Source organism: Catharus ustulatus, chromosome 5 (assembly GCF_009819885.2).
Source record: "Catharus ustulatus isolate bCatUst1 chromosome 5, bCatUst1.pri.v2, whole genome shotgun sequence".
In the NCBI taxonomy this organism is placed as follows: domain Eukaryota; kingdom Metazoa; phylum Chordata; class Aves; order Passeriformes; family Turdidae; genus Catharus; species Catharus ustulatus.
In genome coordinates, this window is record NC_046225.1 from 25,655,148 (window position 1) to 25,674,785 (window position 19,638).

A 19,638-nucleotide genomic window follows, 5' to 3' on the forward strand; every position below is an offset into this window, starting at 1 on the left:
AAACAAGCATACATTTTTTTCACCATAATAATTTTATTTTTTTAAGTCCATGTGTTCTTTTCACAGAACAAAGTTTCTAAATGCTCTTAGAGGCCTTTTCCAAATTAATGGATTTTATGATTCTATAACATAAAGCCATTTTTGAATCCAATAATTTCCTCTGACAGGTTTTTATTAAGCAAATGCTATTTGTCATCTCCTGGTGATGGTACCTGGTAGACTCTCCTGGATTTTAGAACACCCTCATCAAATTTTGTACCAAAAAAGACCACAGAGTTCTTCTCTTCCCATTTGCTTCACAAGCACAAATGACAGCACAGCACAGCACACAGAGCGAGATCCACGGTGCAGATGTGTCAATTGATGTGATGGTTTTCTGACCCAAGTGTCCTGTCCCTTGTTCTGTCTCAGACATTGACGAGTGTGCTGTACACATGGACCGCTGCAATCGAAGCGTGTCCAACTGTATCAATACGGAAGGCGGCTATGTCTGTGAATGCCTGGAAGGCTACACTGGAGATGGAGTCCATTGCTATGGTATGGGCATGTGTGAGGGCTCTGCTCTGTCTGGAAGGCTGATGCATTTCTGCCTTTGTGATTCCTTCCTCCCTGTTTGAAGTGTGGTAACCTCAGCAACTGATCAATATGCAAAGCTTGTAGTTGTCAGTGAATATCTCCTCTCAGTGTTTGCACTCTTTTTAGTGGCTATAGAAGCAGAGAGAGGAAGAGTGACGGGGAGGAGGGAAGTGGAGGTGAAGCAGTAGAGATTTATTGGAAATCGTTGCCATGAATATAAACGAAAGCAGGTATTGAGTGTGTCATAATACTCATCCAAATAATTCCAGGTCTGTTTAATAGGCATGAGGTTCAAGGTGTGACACTGACAACTTGAGTACATTTAGAGTGTTGTTAATAATCAGACCCACTGATTTTCCCATCTAGCTCTAATGCCAGGTCTTTAGTTCATTCCCTACATCTCTTAAATTCTTAATCCATTTTAGTAGTAAATATGAACAGGAAGCTTTTTCTCCCAGTATTTGACTAGCACACAGTTTGTTCAGAGCTTTATGAGAGTCTTGCCTTCTCTTTTGTCCTTTTCTTCCCTTTTTTACTTTATACCCTAATTCAAACCCCTTAAACTCAAACCAATTCTTACATAATCTGTACTGGATTTGGTTCTTCAACACTGATTAGGATGACTGAAAATTAAGAACAATATCTTTATTATGGGTAGAGTGTGGAAAGTATCAGAGACAGAAGAATCAAGAAGGTCTTTTGCCTGCAGGGGTCAGAGTCAGAACTCATGTCTTTGAGGGTGTTTGGGGGTGCAGATGGAAGTGCACACAGAAGTGACAAGGTCCTCTTGCTGACCCAGCACAACCTAAAAGGAAAGTCCTCAAGCAACCCTGCATTCTTACTGTCTTACCACTAAACTGTGGTATAGTTGTTCAGGATGTAGTACCTTCCACTGCTATTGAAAAACAGTCTATTATCTTCCTGAAGTCTTTAAGTCCAGAAAATAGATTCTTAGCATTTTATAAAGGATGCAGTATTACTAAGAGATGTAAACATAACTGAAACTGATTTTGTGTTTCATGACTTGAAATGTTATATGAAAATCAGAGACTGATTTTGTGCTTCAGTTGTAAGTGCCTGCATGCATGCACAGTGTCCAGGAATGTGACTGTATGTCCAGTGATAATGGGTTCTTATTGTGTTGGTGAAATCCACATTTCTTGAAATATGCCCCAGCAGTTGTCTTCCCTACCCTGCCCCCGTATTTTTTTAAGTGCTTTTAATTTTCTGTACTGTTTTGAGACAGATCCTGGTAATTTTACTGTAGAAAAATCCCCAGCAGTTTAAGCAATAATTTCACAAAAATTGGGGTAGCAGATCGGCAATTCCCCAAAGTAGATTCAGCACAGGTATTCTGCTCACAATTCATAAAATGAACCAGAGGCTCCCAAACTCTGCTATGTGAATCAAAGGTTTCAACTTTGAGGGAAGTGCTTCAGCACTTAGCAAGGGCAGGTGGCCAGCCTGGCAGGAGCTGCTGCCCTGGGCTTTGCAGGGAAGATGTGGAGGCAGGAGGAGGGCGTGCAGCAAAATGGGTGTGAGAGATGTGTATGAACCTAACATGGGCTCTGAACCTGGAAACTTGTAGTCAGGGAGCCTCTTCACAGTCACTCAAAACCTCACTCGTTGAAGTGTTTACACAAACTGAATAAACCTGTAGGTTTCTAGACTTTTCTTCTGCCTAAACTCTTTGTTAGGCTGAACTAGGTGGGTGGTATAGGAGTGGGCAGCTCTCCACTCCTGAACTCTTCTGCTGTGTGTCTACAAGACTGCCAACATATGGATCCAGGCTGCAAGCTGTGACTAGCAACGCCAGGAGAATACATCTGGTACAAATAAGTCTGCTCTTCAACCCTGCTGTACTTGTTGCATTTTGTGGGGAAGCCTTTCCCTCCTTCTCCCCGTGGAGAGTTTCTGCAGCAGCAGAGTGTGCTCTTAGTAGAAAGCATGCTGGTTGCTTTCCATTGGGCTTTCCATGAAGGAATATTTGCAGAGGGAGAGGTCTTTGGTGTTTTCCCCCACTGTCTGGGGAGTGCAGTGCTGCAACTGCTGCCCTTTTAACTGATGCTCTGAGGCATTTCATCCTTCTAACTGCAGACTCTTTGGGTGACAGATATTGATGAGTGCAAGATGGGGTCCCACACCTGTGGAGAGAACATGACCTGCACAAATACAGAAGGAAACTTCACTTGCTTGTGTGATGGTCATACTGCTGGAACTGGCATCGGTTGCAGTGAGTAAACAGAGTGAGCAAATAAAATGAAGTGGCCCTAAATTAAGAGCTGTGTCCTTGGATGAATTGTTATACCTGGAAACCAGAAGATCCCTGTATAGTAGCATCCTGACCAGCTTGTGCATCCATTTAGCATTGTCTTTAGGAGTCTGTTTTGTGGTGGACTAAGGAGAATAGATCTGAGTTTAGTTAGGAAATATCTACATTAAGGTTCAATGTAAATTTTTGCTGTCTAAAGTATCAACAAACCTATCAAATGTCATTTACAATTAACAGCAGAAGTAAATACTCCTTGGAAATAACATTTTTTGAGGGTAATTTCAGTCTGTGCCATTTTGCAAACTCCTTGTGCCTTCTATTACTCTACAGAAGGCTAGCACAGGAAATACACATGATTAAGTGCCCTTTGATTCTTCAGTATAGGCTTGTGTTTCAGTTCAGTCACTAATTGCTCAAAAGGGCTCTGAAACTTCTCAGCAAATCTGATTACCAATTTACTGATGGGAACTGCTAAAGGTTCAGCACTAGTGAGTATCTGACCCTCATTTTAGTGCCTCAATGTAGTAGCAGCATTCTCTGAAAATGTAAGTAACATTATTTTACTCTGTGTCAGCCCTCTTGATCATGGTGAATTTTACTCCAGATTAAGTGACCTTCTGTCAATGGAGGGACATTGTGTGATTGTCACAGAGCTGTTCCTTCAGAAAAACAAGGAAATTGTTGTTTGAATTTATTGTATTTATTTGCTTTCTTAAATAGAGCACCTATCAGGACTCCCACTACCATTTCACTCACTTAATCTTCCAGTAGTTTCAGTTGTCACTCAGGAAGTGATGATTTTAAATGATGCATGACTTGGAAGTAATGTTTCCTAGGTCCCTCATCTGTCAGTCTGATCCCATGTCTTTACAGACATTAACACACTGTTTTAGTTCTTTGCCTAAAAAGCTCTTTTAGCAGATGAAATTTTCTTTGCTGAATGCATGAACACCTGGAGTTCACTATAATCACTCATTGCTTTCAGGCTCTTTGCCATAGCAGTTCTCCTGCAAATGAAATTTTAAAACCCAAATGTCATTGAAGGTCATATTGCAAAAAAACTGATGTGAGTCATAGAACTGACCCCATAATTGTATGAGAACAATTAGGCGTGACTCCACCAATCCATACTACCGGAAATTCTTTGTCATGTAGCTGTTCTGTTCTGACCTATAGATTTGTTGTGGCATCAAACTGGGCATGAAAACACTCCTTTCCTGTAAGGGCATGCCTGCACTCTGTTCATGCTGTGCAGAGATATTAGCGCTACCTTTAACACTAGCTAGTTTGGATAGGTGTGTCGGTGTGATTCAGAGCAGGCTGCAGAACCCTTTGGCAGAACCATAGGGTGGTGCTGTTATCTGTACCTGAGCTAGCCTGAAACAATAAAAAATGTGATCTGCCACCGCAACAGGTGCAATTAACTGGATGGCAGCAGAGTAGAAACTGCTTAAGAATACAAGTTGCTTCTGAAAGCTTCTGAGTCTGAGATCCAAGTGCATGAAATACAGCCACCATTCACCTCTACCTCTCACTCTGCCAATTTATACATGGTAAAGATGTACCATATGCCAGAACTGCCTAAATTGCAAAAATCATTCCAGACTAAGCACCTAGACAGTTGGTACAGTTTTTCTTCAGAGCTGGGCTAATACATCTAAACACACAAACTCAGTCAATTATTGTAGGTCTTTCACAATAAATCTGAAATCAAGCATGTTTAGTAATTTGATCTAAATTTCTGCTTGCCCAAATTTGATAACAACATAAGAAAATAGGTAAAACACAAATAATTAAGAGAAATTGGATATTTTAACCTAGTTTAATACCTTGAAATTCTGGCACTCTTAATGTTGCCAATGAGGCCAAAATTTGAGATGTCCTTGTGAAACCCTCTATTTCAGAATCTACTGTTCCCCCAACTGCTGTCAGCAATGAACACACTACCAATGCTGTGCAAGGTGATATTGTAGGATGCCCTCCTTCATACGAGTCATACTGCCTCCATGGTGGAGTATGCAATTATGTTTCTGATCTGCAAGACTATGCCTGCAAGTAAGTACAGAAATTTCTATTTTCTCTGCTGAAGAATGGCACCCTTGGAATGTTACCCTCAGTTAACTGCAGGCAGTGAAGAGTTTGTCCATAAATGATCACTTCATCACTCATGTCCCTCACACAGCATTCCAATCTCCTCTTTCCTGTGAGGAGTGATCATTGTCATTTTCATTACATGACCACTCCATTCACACCCATTGAAATTAATAGTAGGATTGGATTTGTTCCCTAAGCACTTGATTCTTTACTTTGGATTTGGGAGGTAAGTTGTTAAATGACTTGAAAGAGGTGCTTGCTCTCTCTCCTATACAGGTCATGCTGACTTACACCTCCCTGTTGGCCTTGCTGTTCCTGTGTAGCATTCACTGGATGGAAGAGGACACCACTGTCTTGTCTTCTGTGGCTGGGCCAGGGAGCAATCTTCTGGTGTCAGTATCTTCCGTTACAGAAAGGCAGAAAAGAGTAAGATATAACTCCCCTCTTAAAAGCAGGGAGAGTTGCAATGAGACCTCAAGGTTGATACCTGCTTCCCTGTCAATGTTTTTAACCCTGTCAATATTTTTCTGAGTTCCCCAAATGCAGGTGCTGATTAAAGCAAGGAGAATCTCATCTGTCCAGAAGTCAGCCTTAGCTTGGTCAATGTGAAAACCTAGTCCCATGGAGTAGTACAGTAATTTCACGAATACAAGCCACAGCAATTTGACAAAAATTTTGGTGGAAACCCGGAAGTGCGGCTAATGCTTGGGGGCGGCTAATATGTGAATAATTTTCTGACATTTACAACCCCAGACCTGCCAACCGGGGCGCCGAGCCAAGCACCTGCCAGTAAAAGCCGGCATTCCGCGATTGTTACAGTGTTACTCTGTTTCCCTGGCTCCCTGCAGGCAGCACAGGGGGCAGGGAGAGAGGCAGGAGAGCTCTCTTTCCTCCTCTGCCGCAGCCCAGGGGAGAGACGGGGGGGCCTCGCGCCGCCATTGCCGTGGCTGGGGAGGAGGGGGGAGCCCGCGCCACCATTGCCGCGGCCCGGGGAGGCGGGGTGCTCTGTCCCCACCCACCGCGGCAGGAGCAGGCAGGCTCCATCCTGGCCCGCCACCACCGCGGCAGGAGCAGGGAAACTCCATCCCCACCTGCCGCCACGGGCGTGGGAAAGCTCCATCCCCGCCTGCCGCCGCTGCCGTAGGAGCGGGGGAAGCTCCATCCCTGCCTGCCACCGCGGGGTAGTGCCAACCCGGGGTGACCGAGCCCAGTGGCAGCGGCGGCCAGCCCCGAGCGGCGGGCGGCGCCGAGCGGCGGCCGGCCCCGAGCCCAGTGGCAGCGGCGGCCGGCCCCGAGCGGTAGCGCCGGGCTGGGCCACCTGGCCCTGTCAGCAGCCCCTAGCGGGCCGAGCCTGCACAGCCTTAGCTCAACCAGTAAACCTCGCCCTCCCGCGGTTCTGTTACTAATTGGCAACTTTATTGCACGCGGGTCCTCGCTGCGAATGACAGAAGCGGCTTATATTCGGGTGCGGCTTATTTATGGACAAAACCGAAATGTTTGCCAACACCCAGAGATGCTGCTTATACTCAGTGTGGCTTGTATTCGTGAATTTACTGTAATTTCCCCAAAACATTTAATGCTAGCATTTAAGTGTGTAACCTGATTACAGTAATTTCACGACCATAAGGCGCACCAGACTATAAGGCGCGCCCCCCGGGAGTCGACAAAATTCGCAACTTTTTAGATCATATAAGACGCAATGGACTATAGGGCGCAGTATTTTTTTGCCGCAAAGATCTGTGCCGCACTCAACAAAGTAATTAATTAGTAACGGAATCCCACAATTGTGGAGTTTACTGGCATGTTCTCAAATTGGAAACATTTTTCACAGATTGGTGTAGCCTTTAAACGCAGTCCCAAGCACCCTCCCCGTGTGCGGACCCCAGTACTCCCACCTGCCTGCGGCGCCAGCTGGCGAGGCTTGGCTCGGCATGGAGTGGGTGGTGCTCACAGCAACACGGAGCAAGTGGCACTCGCGGTGGTACAGAGCAGGTGCCGCTCGGAGCGGCCGTGCTATGGAGCGGGCGGTGTGCTGTGGTACGGAGCTGGTGGCACTACAGAGCCAGCACCGCTCAGAGCGGCCGTGCTAGGGAGTGGGTGGCGTGCACCACGCTACGGAGCCGGCAGCGTGCACCGTGGTTACAGAGCTGGCGCCGCTTGGGGGCGGCCACGCTATGGAGCAGGTGGCGCTTGCCGTGCTACGGAGCCGGCGACGCTATGGAGCCAGCGCCGCTCAGAGCGGCTGCGCTACGGAGTGGGCGGTGCTGGCCGTGCTAGGGAGTGGGTGGTGCGTGCCATGCTATGGAGTGAGCGGTGTGCGTCGCACTACGGAGCCAGCGCCGCTCGGAGTGGCTGCGCTACAGAGTGGGCGGCACTTGCCGTGGTACAGAGCGGGCGCCGCTCGGAGCACCCATGATACAGCACGGGCAGTGCACAGAGCGGCGGCGGCTCTTCGCTCCCCCCATAGCTGGCGGCGCTTCGCTCCCCCCACGGCCAGTGGCTCTTCGCTCCCCCCGTGCCTGGGCCGGGGCCGGCGGCAGCTCCCTCCCTCCCTGCGTGGCTCCTGCCGGCCATGGCCAGCCTGCTCCCACCCCCTCTTGCGGCTCGGAACTTCCTTGGCACCGCCCCCCCATTGCGGCTCACACTTCCGGGGTGACAAATGCCACAACTTTGTACATCATATAAAGCACACTGGACTATAAGGTGCACTTCCGGGTTCGGGGGAAAATTTTAATCAAAAGGGTGCGCCTTATAGTCGTGAAATTACTGTATATTTGGAGATGTACGCAGAATCGTTCTTCAAAATCAAGCATAAAATCTTTACAATGGGACAAATCCAATGCCTGCCTCCTCCCCTGAGGTCACAGTGGTTAAGTGAGGACCTGCACAGAGGGTAAATGATGTTCCAGGGTAGGCAAATCTCTCTCTGTGTCTCCGGCTTTCCTATTTTGAAATATGAGTGGTGTCCCCTGACTACAGACTTCTGTACCTGTAAGAATATGAAAGGAATGTTTCTCATGTGCATATATGGGAAAGTGGATTTCTTGAGCTCAGCAAAGCCGTTGGGAAAAGATGTTACAAGAGACAGACTCATAGTCATCTCTGGTACTTGTTTTAAATTTTTAGTGTAACTTTTAGAGGCATAGGAAGCTATCTATTTTCACATAAGAAGTTTCTTCTCTTGAAATCAAAGAGTCTAAACCTCTAGAACTTTCAAATTGGATCACTTTTTAAAACTTTTATTTGTTAGGTGTTTCTACATAATGAAAATTCGAATGTACATATTTTTCAGTTTTGGAAGTGGAAGCAGTTAAAAAATTTAAGAGCAACCATGCTTCGCCATGCTGTTGGGGTTTGTGTTTTGGATTCTGTCCCTGCTGAATCCTCACTAGATGGCAGCATTCATTCATGCAGGCTCTAATGGATTAACTACCAAAGGGAAGGAATGGAAAAATGTTATCCAACAAAAATGTGATGTGTATTTTAATTAATAGAAGATCCTACACTAGAAAGTAGATCTGCCAGCCTGTTTGAAATTAATTGTAATTCAACATTAAAAAATTAGCATTTTTTCCTGCCTTCCAGCACACATGCATTCTAAATTGTAACCGAATGAGAGTGCGTATGCCTGACTAATAATGAATGCTGCTATAACGTTTTCATGGCTTTAGGTAAAAGCTGCTGCAGGCCAAATCATGCTTTTATTTTTTTTCTCATTTGACTAGCTCTTGGACTTGAATAAAATTAGACCAATTAGAATTGTGATGAGTTGAGCCTACATTGCTGAGGGATTGTTATGCACTGAGTAGACATTTAATTTTTTTCCACTTATTATTTATGTGTCTTGCCTTGCATAGTAAAAGTAGGCTGGGATTATTTTTTGATGTATTTCTCACTTTCTAGTTATTTTGTTTTGAGGGTTTCATGCATCGATAGAATATTTCTGTGTTGGATTTTAAAATTATAAAACCAAACCAAATAAATAAAAACTGCCTACAGAAGAAGCTTATATTAAAAGTAAGTCTTGAAGATATTTCTAAACCTTGTGCATGGAATTTTTTAAACACTTTAATTCATCTTTAAATTAAAAATTCAGATTAAAATTTGATTATCTTAAGTCACTCTGAAATACAAGTCAGTCCTGTACTGCCTATTTAAGAGAAAGGGAAGCTTGCTGGTGAAAGAAGTTAAATGGAAAATCCTAGGGAAACACTAATCACACAGCAGGATTATGGGATTTAAGAATTCTTTTTTTCTACTTTTTACCCATAGGAATCTGATAATGACAACCTCTCTGTATAATTCTATAAGCGATTCAATACCAGTAAAAAACAACAGTACCAAAAATAAAGAAAAAAAAAAAAAGAAGAAAAAAGCTTTTAATGCTGGGTTCTACAGGTTTCGATAACATTCCTTTAAAACAATTTTGTCCTCTAAACCAGATGTTTCTGCAGTGGTGATCAATGGTGAATCAATGCTCAAGGTGCTGGCTGAAGTGGTGGTCTGGGGCTGTGCCCTGCCACCCCTGCAGCATGTGCCCTCTTTCCTTGGCAGCTGTGTGACGGGATACGTGGGGGGAACGCTGCCAGTTCAGTGACCTGGAGTGGTGGGAGCAGCAAAGCTCTGGGCAGGCCAAGGTGCGGAGCATCGCCATCACCTCCTGCGCCACCGGCTGGCCCTGCTGGCCCTGCTGCTGGGCGTCCTGGCTGCCTACTGCCACAGGTACTGCTGCTTTCACTCACTGCTTTGGACTGGGAACTGAGCTGCTCCTCAGCTGATGGCAATTCCTATTCTCCTGCTTTTCAGTAACTGGGTCTGTGAATAATACAGAAAGTTCTGGCATGTCCTTTGCCTGCAGAACTCATATTGGTGTTAGTGAGCAAACTAGGGAAGAAGAATAGACCCTACCTTGTTAGAGCTGAGGAGCGTGCCATTTATTTCTTCCTGGGTTTCCCTTCACAAACTCCGGGTGTCTGAAACTGTCATGGTAGGGGTTGGCTCTTCTCTGCCAGCTATTCAACGAGTTGGCTTTTGTTTCTTATTCAGTGTAGAATTCCACCTGAAAATTCTTTGCCATTGAAAAAAGCAGCCTACTAACCTTCCCAAGGCAAACTTGGTGATACCTCCAGGAGTGAACATGCAAACAGTTTTCCTGGTAGCAGAGAGTAAAATCAAGAAGTGAACCTGAACAGATCTGTTGTAAAAGTACTCCCTGGCATCCCATGGCTGTAATGAATTGCGCAGATTTGGGATTCTTCTTGTTGCAAAAAAGAATTCCAACGGTCACTATTTAAGAACCCAGTCTGATGTGAAATTAAATGTCATCGGTGTCCCTTAGACTGGAAAGTATTAAGCATTTAAGCTAGAGTCTTCTGGCCATGACCTTGACAGACAGCTGTTCTCAGTGGCTGATTTAAACACCAGGTTTTTGTTTGTGGTTTAGGTCAATTTTAAAAATTAGACTCTGCTAAACATATAAAGTCAAGCTACAAAAGAAGTTAACTATGTAATTTAATATTTTTCATTCTTATTTAATGATTCTTGGAATATTTAGTCCATAAAAATAGGGGAAGCTGCAACGTTTCTTATTTTCTATTAATTCGTGATAAGGGTCCAGAATTAAAGCTGAGTGCAGCCTGTTTTCTTTCTCATAACCCAGGGGTTCAGATTTTGATCAGTGAATATGTAAAGAGCAGAAAAATTGTGAGATTCTTATATTTATCATATTTCATATATCCTCTTATGAAAAATAGAATATGATTTGTTTAAGGATATGAAGGTATTAAATTTCTTCCTTTCCTCTCTTGTAATTTCTTCCAGATTTATGTTTCTTTCTTGTCAAATACTTTTGATCAATATAACTATTTACCAATTACACACTTGACTGAATTTGAACTGCAGCAATTACTATTATAACTAGATCAAAATTTAACCACTGATCTAAAATCCCTATTTAACTGGAGCCTGGGAACCAGTATTGGGGTTGAAATTTCTATACCACTTTTTCAGATAATCCACTGCATTTCAAAATGTACCAATTAAGTCTCTGATAGTCCTGTTCCTTCCCCTGCAAAATGGAGATGCCTATCTCCTTTTAATAGTAGGAAATTAAGCTGGAGGTCTACACCTGCCAATTTGAAAATGTGGGGACTGAAGGCCAAGCATGCTGAAGCATCATGTTGGGTTTTGCTCAATCACTGTTGTCTGGTGAAGAGCACTGTGTTACTCTTAATGTTAGGTTTATGCAGTCTGTATAGTATGCCAAGTTCCTATTCTTCCTTGGGAATCAAGAAACAACTATTTTCCACAAATGAAACCAAACTTGAATAATAGATTCAGCATAGAAAATTCGTCCATCTCAATTGGCCAAGGTCACACAAAGCAAAATCTATTTATGTTGTGTGTTCATGAAGGGAGCAATATACGATAATTAGGCTGTGTGACCTTTCCCAGTTAGTATATAAAAGTTATATAGAAATAAAAGTAAAGTTCCTAAATAAAAGGAAAATTCTTATTTTCTTTGGAAAATATCTACTTAATTTTATTGAAAATAGATCAAACAAAAAGATGTTATAACCTCAAACTTCCAGAATTTGAAGACTATAACATTAATTTTGTTAGCTGATGCTTAGAAGGGCAAAACTGTGTATGTAAAGTGAATCAAGATGTACTGGTTTGGATCTCAAGAGAAGTAAAAGAAAAGGTTTTTTTTTGGGCCTTTATGGCTTTCAATACTGCCTTATAAGTAGTTGCTGTTTAACCTGCAAAAATAAACAGTCTTTGAATTTATGGAACTAGCCTCTTAGAGCTGATTATTCATACCTTTTCCAGCTCCAGATTGCACTCTTATCTTTTTCCCCAAAAACCAGTTCTGTGGGTCATGAATTTTTCCTGGAAAATCTTATTCCAAGCTTTTTGAAGACTTTCAGTTAGTTTATTTCATAGTAACTTCTGAAACTGCTGCTTTGCGTAAATGATGCAGATGAATACAGAAGTGACTTTCATAATTGTAGCTACCAATAGTGTACAGAAATACAGTCAGATTTTTATTTCTGAGCTTCACTCACAAACACTCTTCATTGCATTGGCTGAAACAAATCTTTATAAGATAAACATTATACAATTAGAATAATGTAAGAAAATAGAAGCGTCTAGTTAAAATTATGAGGCCTATTGTTCATTCTGATGAATGACCCTTTACACTTGGCACATTAGAACAAGCACTTCTACACTTCTTACTTATTTATTTTGTGACAAGCTATTTGTTTTAGCCGCTGTGTGGTAATGGATAGCAATACACAAACTAGTGAGAGAAAACAAAATATATGTACTTCCGTGAATACTGGTAGAATAATGTGAAAACAGCAACATCTGTTTCTCTCAAAGCAGAATAATTTGCTTCAGCTTTTGTTCTGTTGCAGAAGTCAGAATGTCTATAAAAAGAATCTCTGTGCAGAAGCGATAAGAGCCGCTAGCAGCCGTGCTGACAATGAGAGTGTAACACCTACTGGCAACAAGTCTCTGGTAACTATATTAATGTGGAGTGGAGAGGGAATCAGGAAGGATCAAAGAGTGTTAGGGATCCACTTGAGATTATCCATCAAATAATTCACATCTTAAATGCATTAAATAACTGCTAGAGTCATCAAGTGCTTTGCTGTGAAAACCTAGTTCATCTTACCTCATTGTTATCCTCAAAGGTCACAGCTGCCTGGATGTATTGCAACCATTAGCCAGTGTTATTGTTAGCTTTGAACACAACAGTTGGGGAACTGTGTTCTAAATTGAGGAAATGGCAATGTGATGACATGGCATATCACACAGTTATTTTCACAGGAAAGTATTCGCTCTGTAAAAAAGCCTTCTTGGAAACCAAGTATTGTGTGTGCTACATGACATGTTGAACTCTATTTTGAGGCTTGATGAAATTAAATGTCTTGTATTAAAAGCTGCTGCCTTGTAAAGAAAAACAACCAGGATTTTATCGGCAGCTTGATAGGATGTATAAAGTTCCAGTTTTACAATGGTGTAGGTAAGACTGCCGACATGGTCTGGTTGTACAGGCCTGTAACTCTTGTCATGTTTGAAGCTGTATTTAGCCCTATGAAATCTGGTTTAAGGACCTGATTCTGACTGGCATTAGAATAACATTACACTGCTGGGTGATTGCACCTGGAACTTGAAGTTGTCAAGTGATGTAATTGGCATCTGTGGCTACTTCTGTGCTCAGACTGAGACTCTTAGAATGGCCTCACAAATTATTTAATGAGAGTGTCTGGCAGGATTTGTGAGTGGGTAGCCACTGAAGCACACTGTCAAACATACACTGGTAGTACTGGTTATGGCATATGGTTCCTTAGCTGGTCAACTGCATACTCTTATGCACATTTATTATCAGCACCTTTCCTTCAGGTATTGGACAATTTGTTCACACCAGAAGTAAAATTCACAGTTTACAAAATACCTGAGGTTGAGAAAAGCAGAAACCATTGTTGGGACTGAGAACAGTTCACTGCCTGGGAGCAGTGCTCTTGGAGGCTGACAGCCCAACAGCTCTGTCCCCACATTCTGCTGACCCTGTAGTTAATGCTGGTCACCAGTGACATTTTGCTGAATATAAGATAACTAAACAGCTAAGCAATGGACTGAATCAACAAAAACAAATCAAGCTTTTACATCTATTATACATCTGTGTTACATTTCACTATGCACCAGGAGACACTGAATACATTAATAGAGTAATTTATTACAATGGCTTGTTGCACACTGGAAGAGGAAATCACTGACCCTTTGCTAATCACTGATGCTTACTCAATAACAGATTGCTATGGTTTCATGCATGTGATTTTCTCTCTGCTGATGTAGCCATTGATTGTTAAGTTCACAGGGCTTCATGCATGCATGCACTCAGGGTTAGAACATCTAGAGTTGCCAAAAAGCTGTGTGAAGTTGTCCATTTGTACTGTTCGCTTCAAATAGGTTATTGGAGAGCTTATGTTAAAAAAACAAACCAAAAAACAAAAGACTATACTACATCAGGGACAGGAAACTAGCTGCTCAACTTTTAAGGTTTTGGGTAATATTGATCTACACAACATTAATGATCTTAACAAAAAGACTTCATATTGGGACTGTATCTTGTATATGCAATAACTGCAAGGAGCTAATGAATTTCACTCATTTGGTAGTCCTCACTGCCACTACTCATTTGTGAGGCTGATGAGAGAAAATGCAAAGATTTGCTTGTTCTTTCCTGTCTAGATTGATTGAAAACAAGATTTTGTGCTATCACGCGCATCAGAAGTTAGGTATCATGATACTGAAAACTATACCTACAAATTGTCCAAGCATCATTCCCTTTTCCTTTACTTCTTTTCTGCCAGGCAAGGGTTCAATTAGCTGAGGATACATTTAGCTGAGGGTATGCCTGCATATTTTTTGACATTCACATTAGAGTTCTATAAGCCAGGCCGGGTTAGTCCTATTGACATGTAAGCCTTGGAAAACTTCTGGATGTGCCTGGATTTTGATGGTATTCTGAGACTTTTCCTCCACCAAGTGTTTTGCTTTGCACAGTCAAAGATATTTTGCAGAACTGTGTGTAGCTGAATCTCTGCTGGGAGTCAGTGACATGTGGATTAGCAGCTGTAAGAGTACAAGTTTTGCATAAATGAACTGATGCCTAAATAGGTGCACCTGCTACATGTGTATTCTATCCACATCAATCCACCATTTATCCACCTGGACCCTCGAATCTGTCAGTCCTTTTATTGGAATACCTTATTTACAGATGTTTTCTCTTCTTCCCTGTCTCTACTCTTTAAAACCTCTCCCCTTTTCTATTTTTTCCTCTTTCCCTCTGTACAATTCCATCATAGTGCTTCACATTTTTTTCCTCTACCCCTGTGTTTTTTCTGTTTTCCCCCTAATCCTTTCAGTATGTTTCCGCAGAGGGTTCTCATTTTCTGACTTCCACTGTGACTGTGGCATGATGGAACTGCATCCTGCAGGAGATGCTGAGAACCAGGAAGGGAGGCTTGCTTCCTTCTTTGTGTTTGACAGAGTTTCCTGCAGATAATCTTCCTGGAATACTACAGATATCTTTAGCACCTTAAAAACGGCCCTCAGTACTATGTAGAGGGTTGATTTTCATGAACTTTTGTCCTTGCCATTGGAAATGTTGATTTGCAAGGCAAGAGAGTTGCTAGTTCTTAGCTAGACTGAGACTGTGCGCTTTCCAAAGAATGACTGGAGCTGTCATCAACTCAAATGTTTAATTACCTGCAGGGGAAGGGTCATCCCAGAAGCCAGGATGACCTTTTTCCCTGTTCTGTGGTTGGCGTGTGGCCCTTCTAGTTTGCCTCTTGGGTTTCAGAAAACCAATTCATTTTTTAATAATTTGAGCTCTGCATATTTTGTGCATATTGTATGTATTTGCAGTTTGCGGTTTTTAAGGAGGGTAACAGTTCTCTGGAGACTAAAGCTGTTGATCTAATTGAGTGTGAGAAAGCAGATCCTCATCCTGCCTTTCCTTCAGAATCTGGTGAGTAGGATGTCCTTCCTTATTAGATCTCTCCTCACCTTGTACCAGCAGGAGCAGCAGCTGCTAGAGGAGATGGAGAAATCCAGATTTTATTTCTGGCAGAACCCATGTTTGTATTGATGTGAAGAGACCAAGTAGTCCTTCATTTTGCAGATTAGTCATAAGAAGCTACACTACAACTGTGCTTTCACACAGAACAGGACAGAGGCTTCTTGTGATAGAATAGTATCAGATGTTTGCATTAATATAGATCTTCACAGCTTTGCAAGTGAAGTCACGCTTATCATACTGTTGGGAAATGGATACCATGGAACTATATACTTTGACAGTCTTTATTTGTTCAGGCAAGATAACTGGAACAGTGTGAGAAGTCGAGGTTTCACTCCATGGCAGCAACTGCATTTCTACCTTTTGTGTTAAGCAAGGTGTTTGGCTGCTTGTGGGTGTTTGGTGCTTAAACAAAGATGGGATGAATGGAGGAGATGCACCTCTCATCACTGGTCTAAAGGCAGCAGGTGGCACAGAATGGGCTTACAGGGCCCTCAAATTACCACTCTGAATTTTAGGAAATACTGCCTTCCAGATGGCAACTGGATCTCTTAAGTGCTCAAATGGTGAGAACTGATGGAGAAAGACTAATACTCATAGACATTTGTTTTATTTACCATGTATACTACCTAATTGCAGAAGTTACTAGAGAAGCCAGTTTACCTCAGCCACTTAGAAATATTCAAATACAAATGTTTGAGGATACAAACATCCAGGCAAGATTTTCAGAATTGCCAGTCCTATCCTTAGACATACATTGAGTAGTCACTTCATTCATCAGTAGAAAATGTGCCTCACATTTACTTAGATGCAATAATATTGGGAACATGTGTAGAACCTTACTGTCCAGCATAGGAAGACTGATGTTTCCCATTAGGAGACTGTTTTCATTTACAGCTTTATAAGATGCAGATATTGGAACAGAAATTTCCCATGACAATGTCTGATTTTTTCCTGAAAATATTTGCAGAAGTGGTTCCACTCTCTTAGACAACACGATCAGGAAATAATCTGGTATTTTTTAGCATGTTAAAAAAAGTTCTTATGCCATGGCAGTGAATAATTCTGAGATCTTTTGACTTTGAAGTAGAGACTTTCATTTTGGCAGGTAGGTAGTCTTGGCATGCCTTTCTTTATGTATTAAAAGAGAAAGCCAGGAACCTCGTCTAGGACAAGTAATTTCTTAAAATCTGAAGCAAGTTCTTGACTTTGCCTGTTTCTTCTTGTTCTTTTGTCATGCATTGGTATTGAACCTGATTCTGTGCATTCTTTCATAGCTTTCTTCTCTCAAAGCTGCCACTACATTTCTTTTAGCTTAGTTGTGAATCTTTTCACATGCCTTTTCAGTAATACATATCTGTTTTCTCCAGAGGAAGAACAGCCTGTAACATGTGACAAAGCAGCAGACACTTTGGCAGAAGAGGAGAAAGAACAAGGCCACCAAAATGAGGGTCCTGTTGGTGAGAAGTCACCTCAGTCCACGGAAGTGGTGAAGGGCCCTCCCCAGGCTCCCAGGAGCATCCATCCCAATCCCCTGCCAATAAGGGAGCCTTGCAATCTTCCCCCAACCAGCTTGCTGATGCAGCCAGACTAGAAGCAGTCTGTGTTTGAGTTGGAAAAAGGAGGAAGTCAGCAAAAGGATGGGAACTCACATACACTGAAGCAACAATTTTTTTCATTAAAATCTGCTTTGAAAAAAAAACCCCATTATACAGAACAAAACAGAGAAGTCCTTGCCACTCCTTCCCTGTCATCTCTGCTTGGAAAAATTACTGTGAGAAATGTGTTGGCCATGAGTACTCCACAAGTATTACTGCTGCTAACTTCATTAACTACCTACTAAAGGTCACTGAGGGAAGATAGTCAAGTGGGTGATTTATCAGTGATAAATATTTTCTAAGAGAGCTTATTGCAAACTGGTGGTCTTTATACACATAGAGTCTAGAAACTCCCTAGAAAATGTACCACAAGGACAGCTGCAGAGAAACAGGAATGGAAGATAATGCAGAAAAGTAGTTCGAAATGGATCTTACCATTGGAAATATTTTTATAGACACTCTGTGCCTCTCACCAGTGCTGCTGACACACCAGTGTAACTTCTTGGATTTCACCTGAGATGCTCTTGTGTCTAGCAAGCACCAAATAGGATCTTGCGTTTCTCAGGTTTTGTGTATTGGAGGAGGGTTTGCAGGCACGTTATTAATGATGGGCAGCACTTGAGAGAAAAGGTGATTCCTCTGTTTTTTGTCCCAGTCTACACTAGTCCTTCAGAGCATAATAGGAGTATTTCTGGGGCTGAGGAAGTGGGTTTGTATCTGCTTTTAGCCCTGAGGAGAGGCGTGTGCTGGAACTGTCCTTGTCTTACAGAGGTGAACCTGGCACCAAAACCTTGTTCATTATATAGGACTCAGTATGAGGACAGCAGTCCAGCCAATTGCTGTTCCAAAGGAACAGGAGAAGTGGGACAAAAATATGAAAAAAGCCACCTCAGTTTGGCCTGACTTCCACTCAACCGATTTTTGCTGCCTGTTAAATCTGAGGGACAATTGGAAAACGGAACCAATTTTTCTTGTAACTGGATTCCTAACACCTATCAGGCTATTTACTCTCCTGTAAAACTCTGTTTGTATGCAGAGATGAGGTCAGTTGTTTATTGTGAGATTATCTCAGTTGGTGAGAGCACGGTGCTGATAACACCAAGGTTGTGGGTTCAATCCCTGTATGGGTCTTTCACTTAAGAGTTGAACCTGATGATCCTTGTGGGTCTGTTACGACTCAGAACATTCTGTGATTCTGTGATATCAAGTGATTTCACCAACTTGTCTTGACTTCCTGAGGCTGTTTTCAGAACATTATGGAAGATACATGGACATCAGCTAAATTACTAATAATGATTTTATTAGTAGTAGGGGTTCTCTCAGTCCTCTGTTTCTGAAGCCTGCTGTTGTAACCTTTAAACTCTGCTACAGTGCCCACCACTAATGTTTCTTGTAATTCATAAGATGGATAATAGTGGAAAATGTTACTAATTTGTGAATTTACTATTCTACTTTTCTGGGTTCTTTTTGCATCCTGACAGAAAGATATGGAATGTTGTATTTTTTCTTGTTTTTTACCATCTCTGTAGGCCAATATGGGAAAGAATATTGAAAGGCTCTTACCTCTTATTCAAAACAGTTCCACACTGGAGTAACTTTGTGAAGTCAGTTTTGTTCTAGGTTGGTGAAACTGTAAGAACACTGAGTCCAAGTTGTCAGCGTTACAAAAATTAAATGCTGGTTTTTAGAGGATTGTCACTTATTTAACTTCTGAAGTGATTTTTGCTGGTGGTTTTGAATTGTTGAGTCTGTTTTCTAATCTCATCAATTCTGGATTCAGAACAAACTCAAGAATACACATTTCCAGAGTTGGAAATAGTTGGAACTATTACCAGTGAGGACTCGTTCTCATGTTTGAGTTGTAACAAGGATACTTCCACAGAGAGAGAAACCGTTAAGAGGTGTTGGCATGCTAAACTGTGTTCAGGAGTAGGCAACAATTGTGTTGAATCATTAGGATTTGGTAGATTTGATGTTAAGTTCGGTATTGTTTAATATAACTGACATTGTTCAAAGCATCTAGTTTGGATTCTCTGGCCTTTCAGTGACTGATCTGTATTTTAATGTGAAGAGAGTCCGGGTCTAAAGGCCCCAGTTCAAAAAACCAATTTTTTCCCATGAGAGCTACCCAGTAAAAAGACTTTGATCCCTGCGCTTCAAGTTTCTCTGGAGAACTATGTTTATGTGCTTAAAATGCAAGTGTTATGTCGAATGACAGTCAACATTTCATTGGAAGTTTCCCCAGTCAAAAAGAAATAAAGATTTGTAACTTTGAATCTTGCCAGAGTAAAAATATTTCAGACTCCTTAAAAATTAATTTGCTATTCTAGTCTGGGCTTTTTTTGTTTACTTTGCTTTCCTTCAAAGGATCTAATTTTAAATTTGATAGTATTTTTTACAGAATAAGATAGGGAAACTAAGGTGATATGCTTTTGTAATTAGAGTGTTTGGAGTTTCATATGTTTCCTAAACTCAGCTCTAAACTCAAAATAATCTTTAGTGTAAAA

General features: G+C 41.9%; 1 protein-coding gene across 1 annotated transcript in view; it reads left to right on the top strand.

Annotated features, from left to right (window-relative positions):
* The window catches only part of EGF (epidermal growth factor), a 62,699-nt gene extending 43,292 nt beyond the window's left edge, over positions 1-19,407 (top strand). Inside the window, 9 exon segments of the mRNA XM_033061408.2 lie at positions 412-537; positions 2,690-2,809; positions 4,753-4,903; positions 9,497-9,515; positions 9,517-9,606; positions 9,609-9,664; positions 12,364-12,466; positions 15,383-15,485; positions 16,904-19,407. Of these exon segments, the coding sequence (XP_032917299.1) occupies positions 412-537; positions 2,690-2,809; positions 4,753-4,903; positions 9,497-9,515; positions 9,517-9,606; positions 9,609-9,664; positions 12,364-12,466; positions 15,383-15,485; positions 16,904-17,127 (992 nt within the window). The 3' untranslated portion in view covers positions 17,128-19,407.
* The last annotated feature ends 231 nt before the right edge of the window (positions 19,408-19,638 follow it).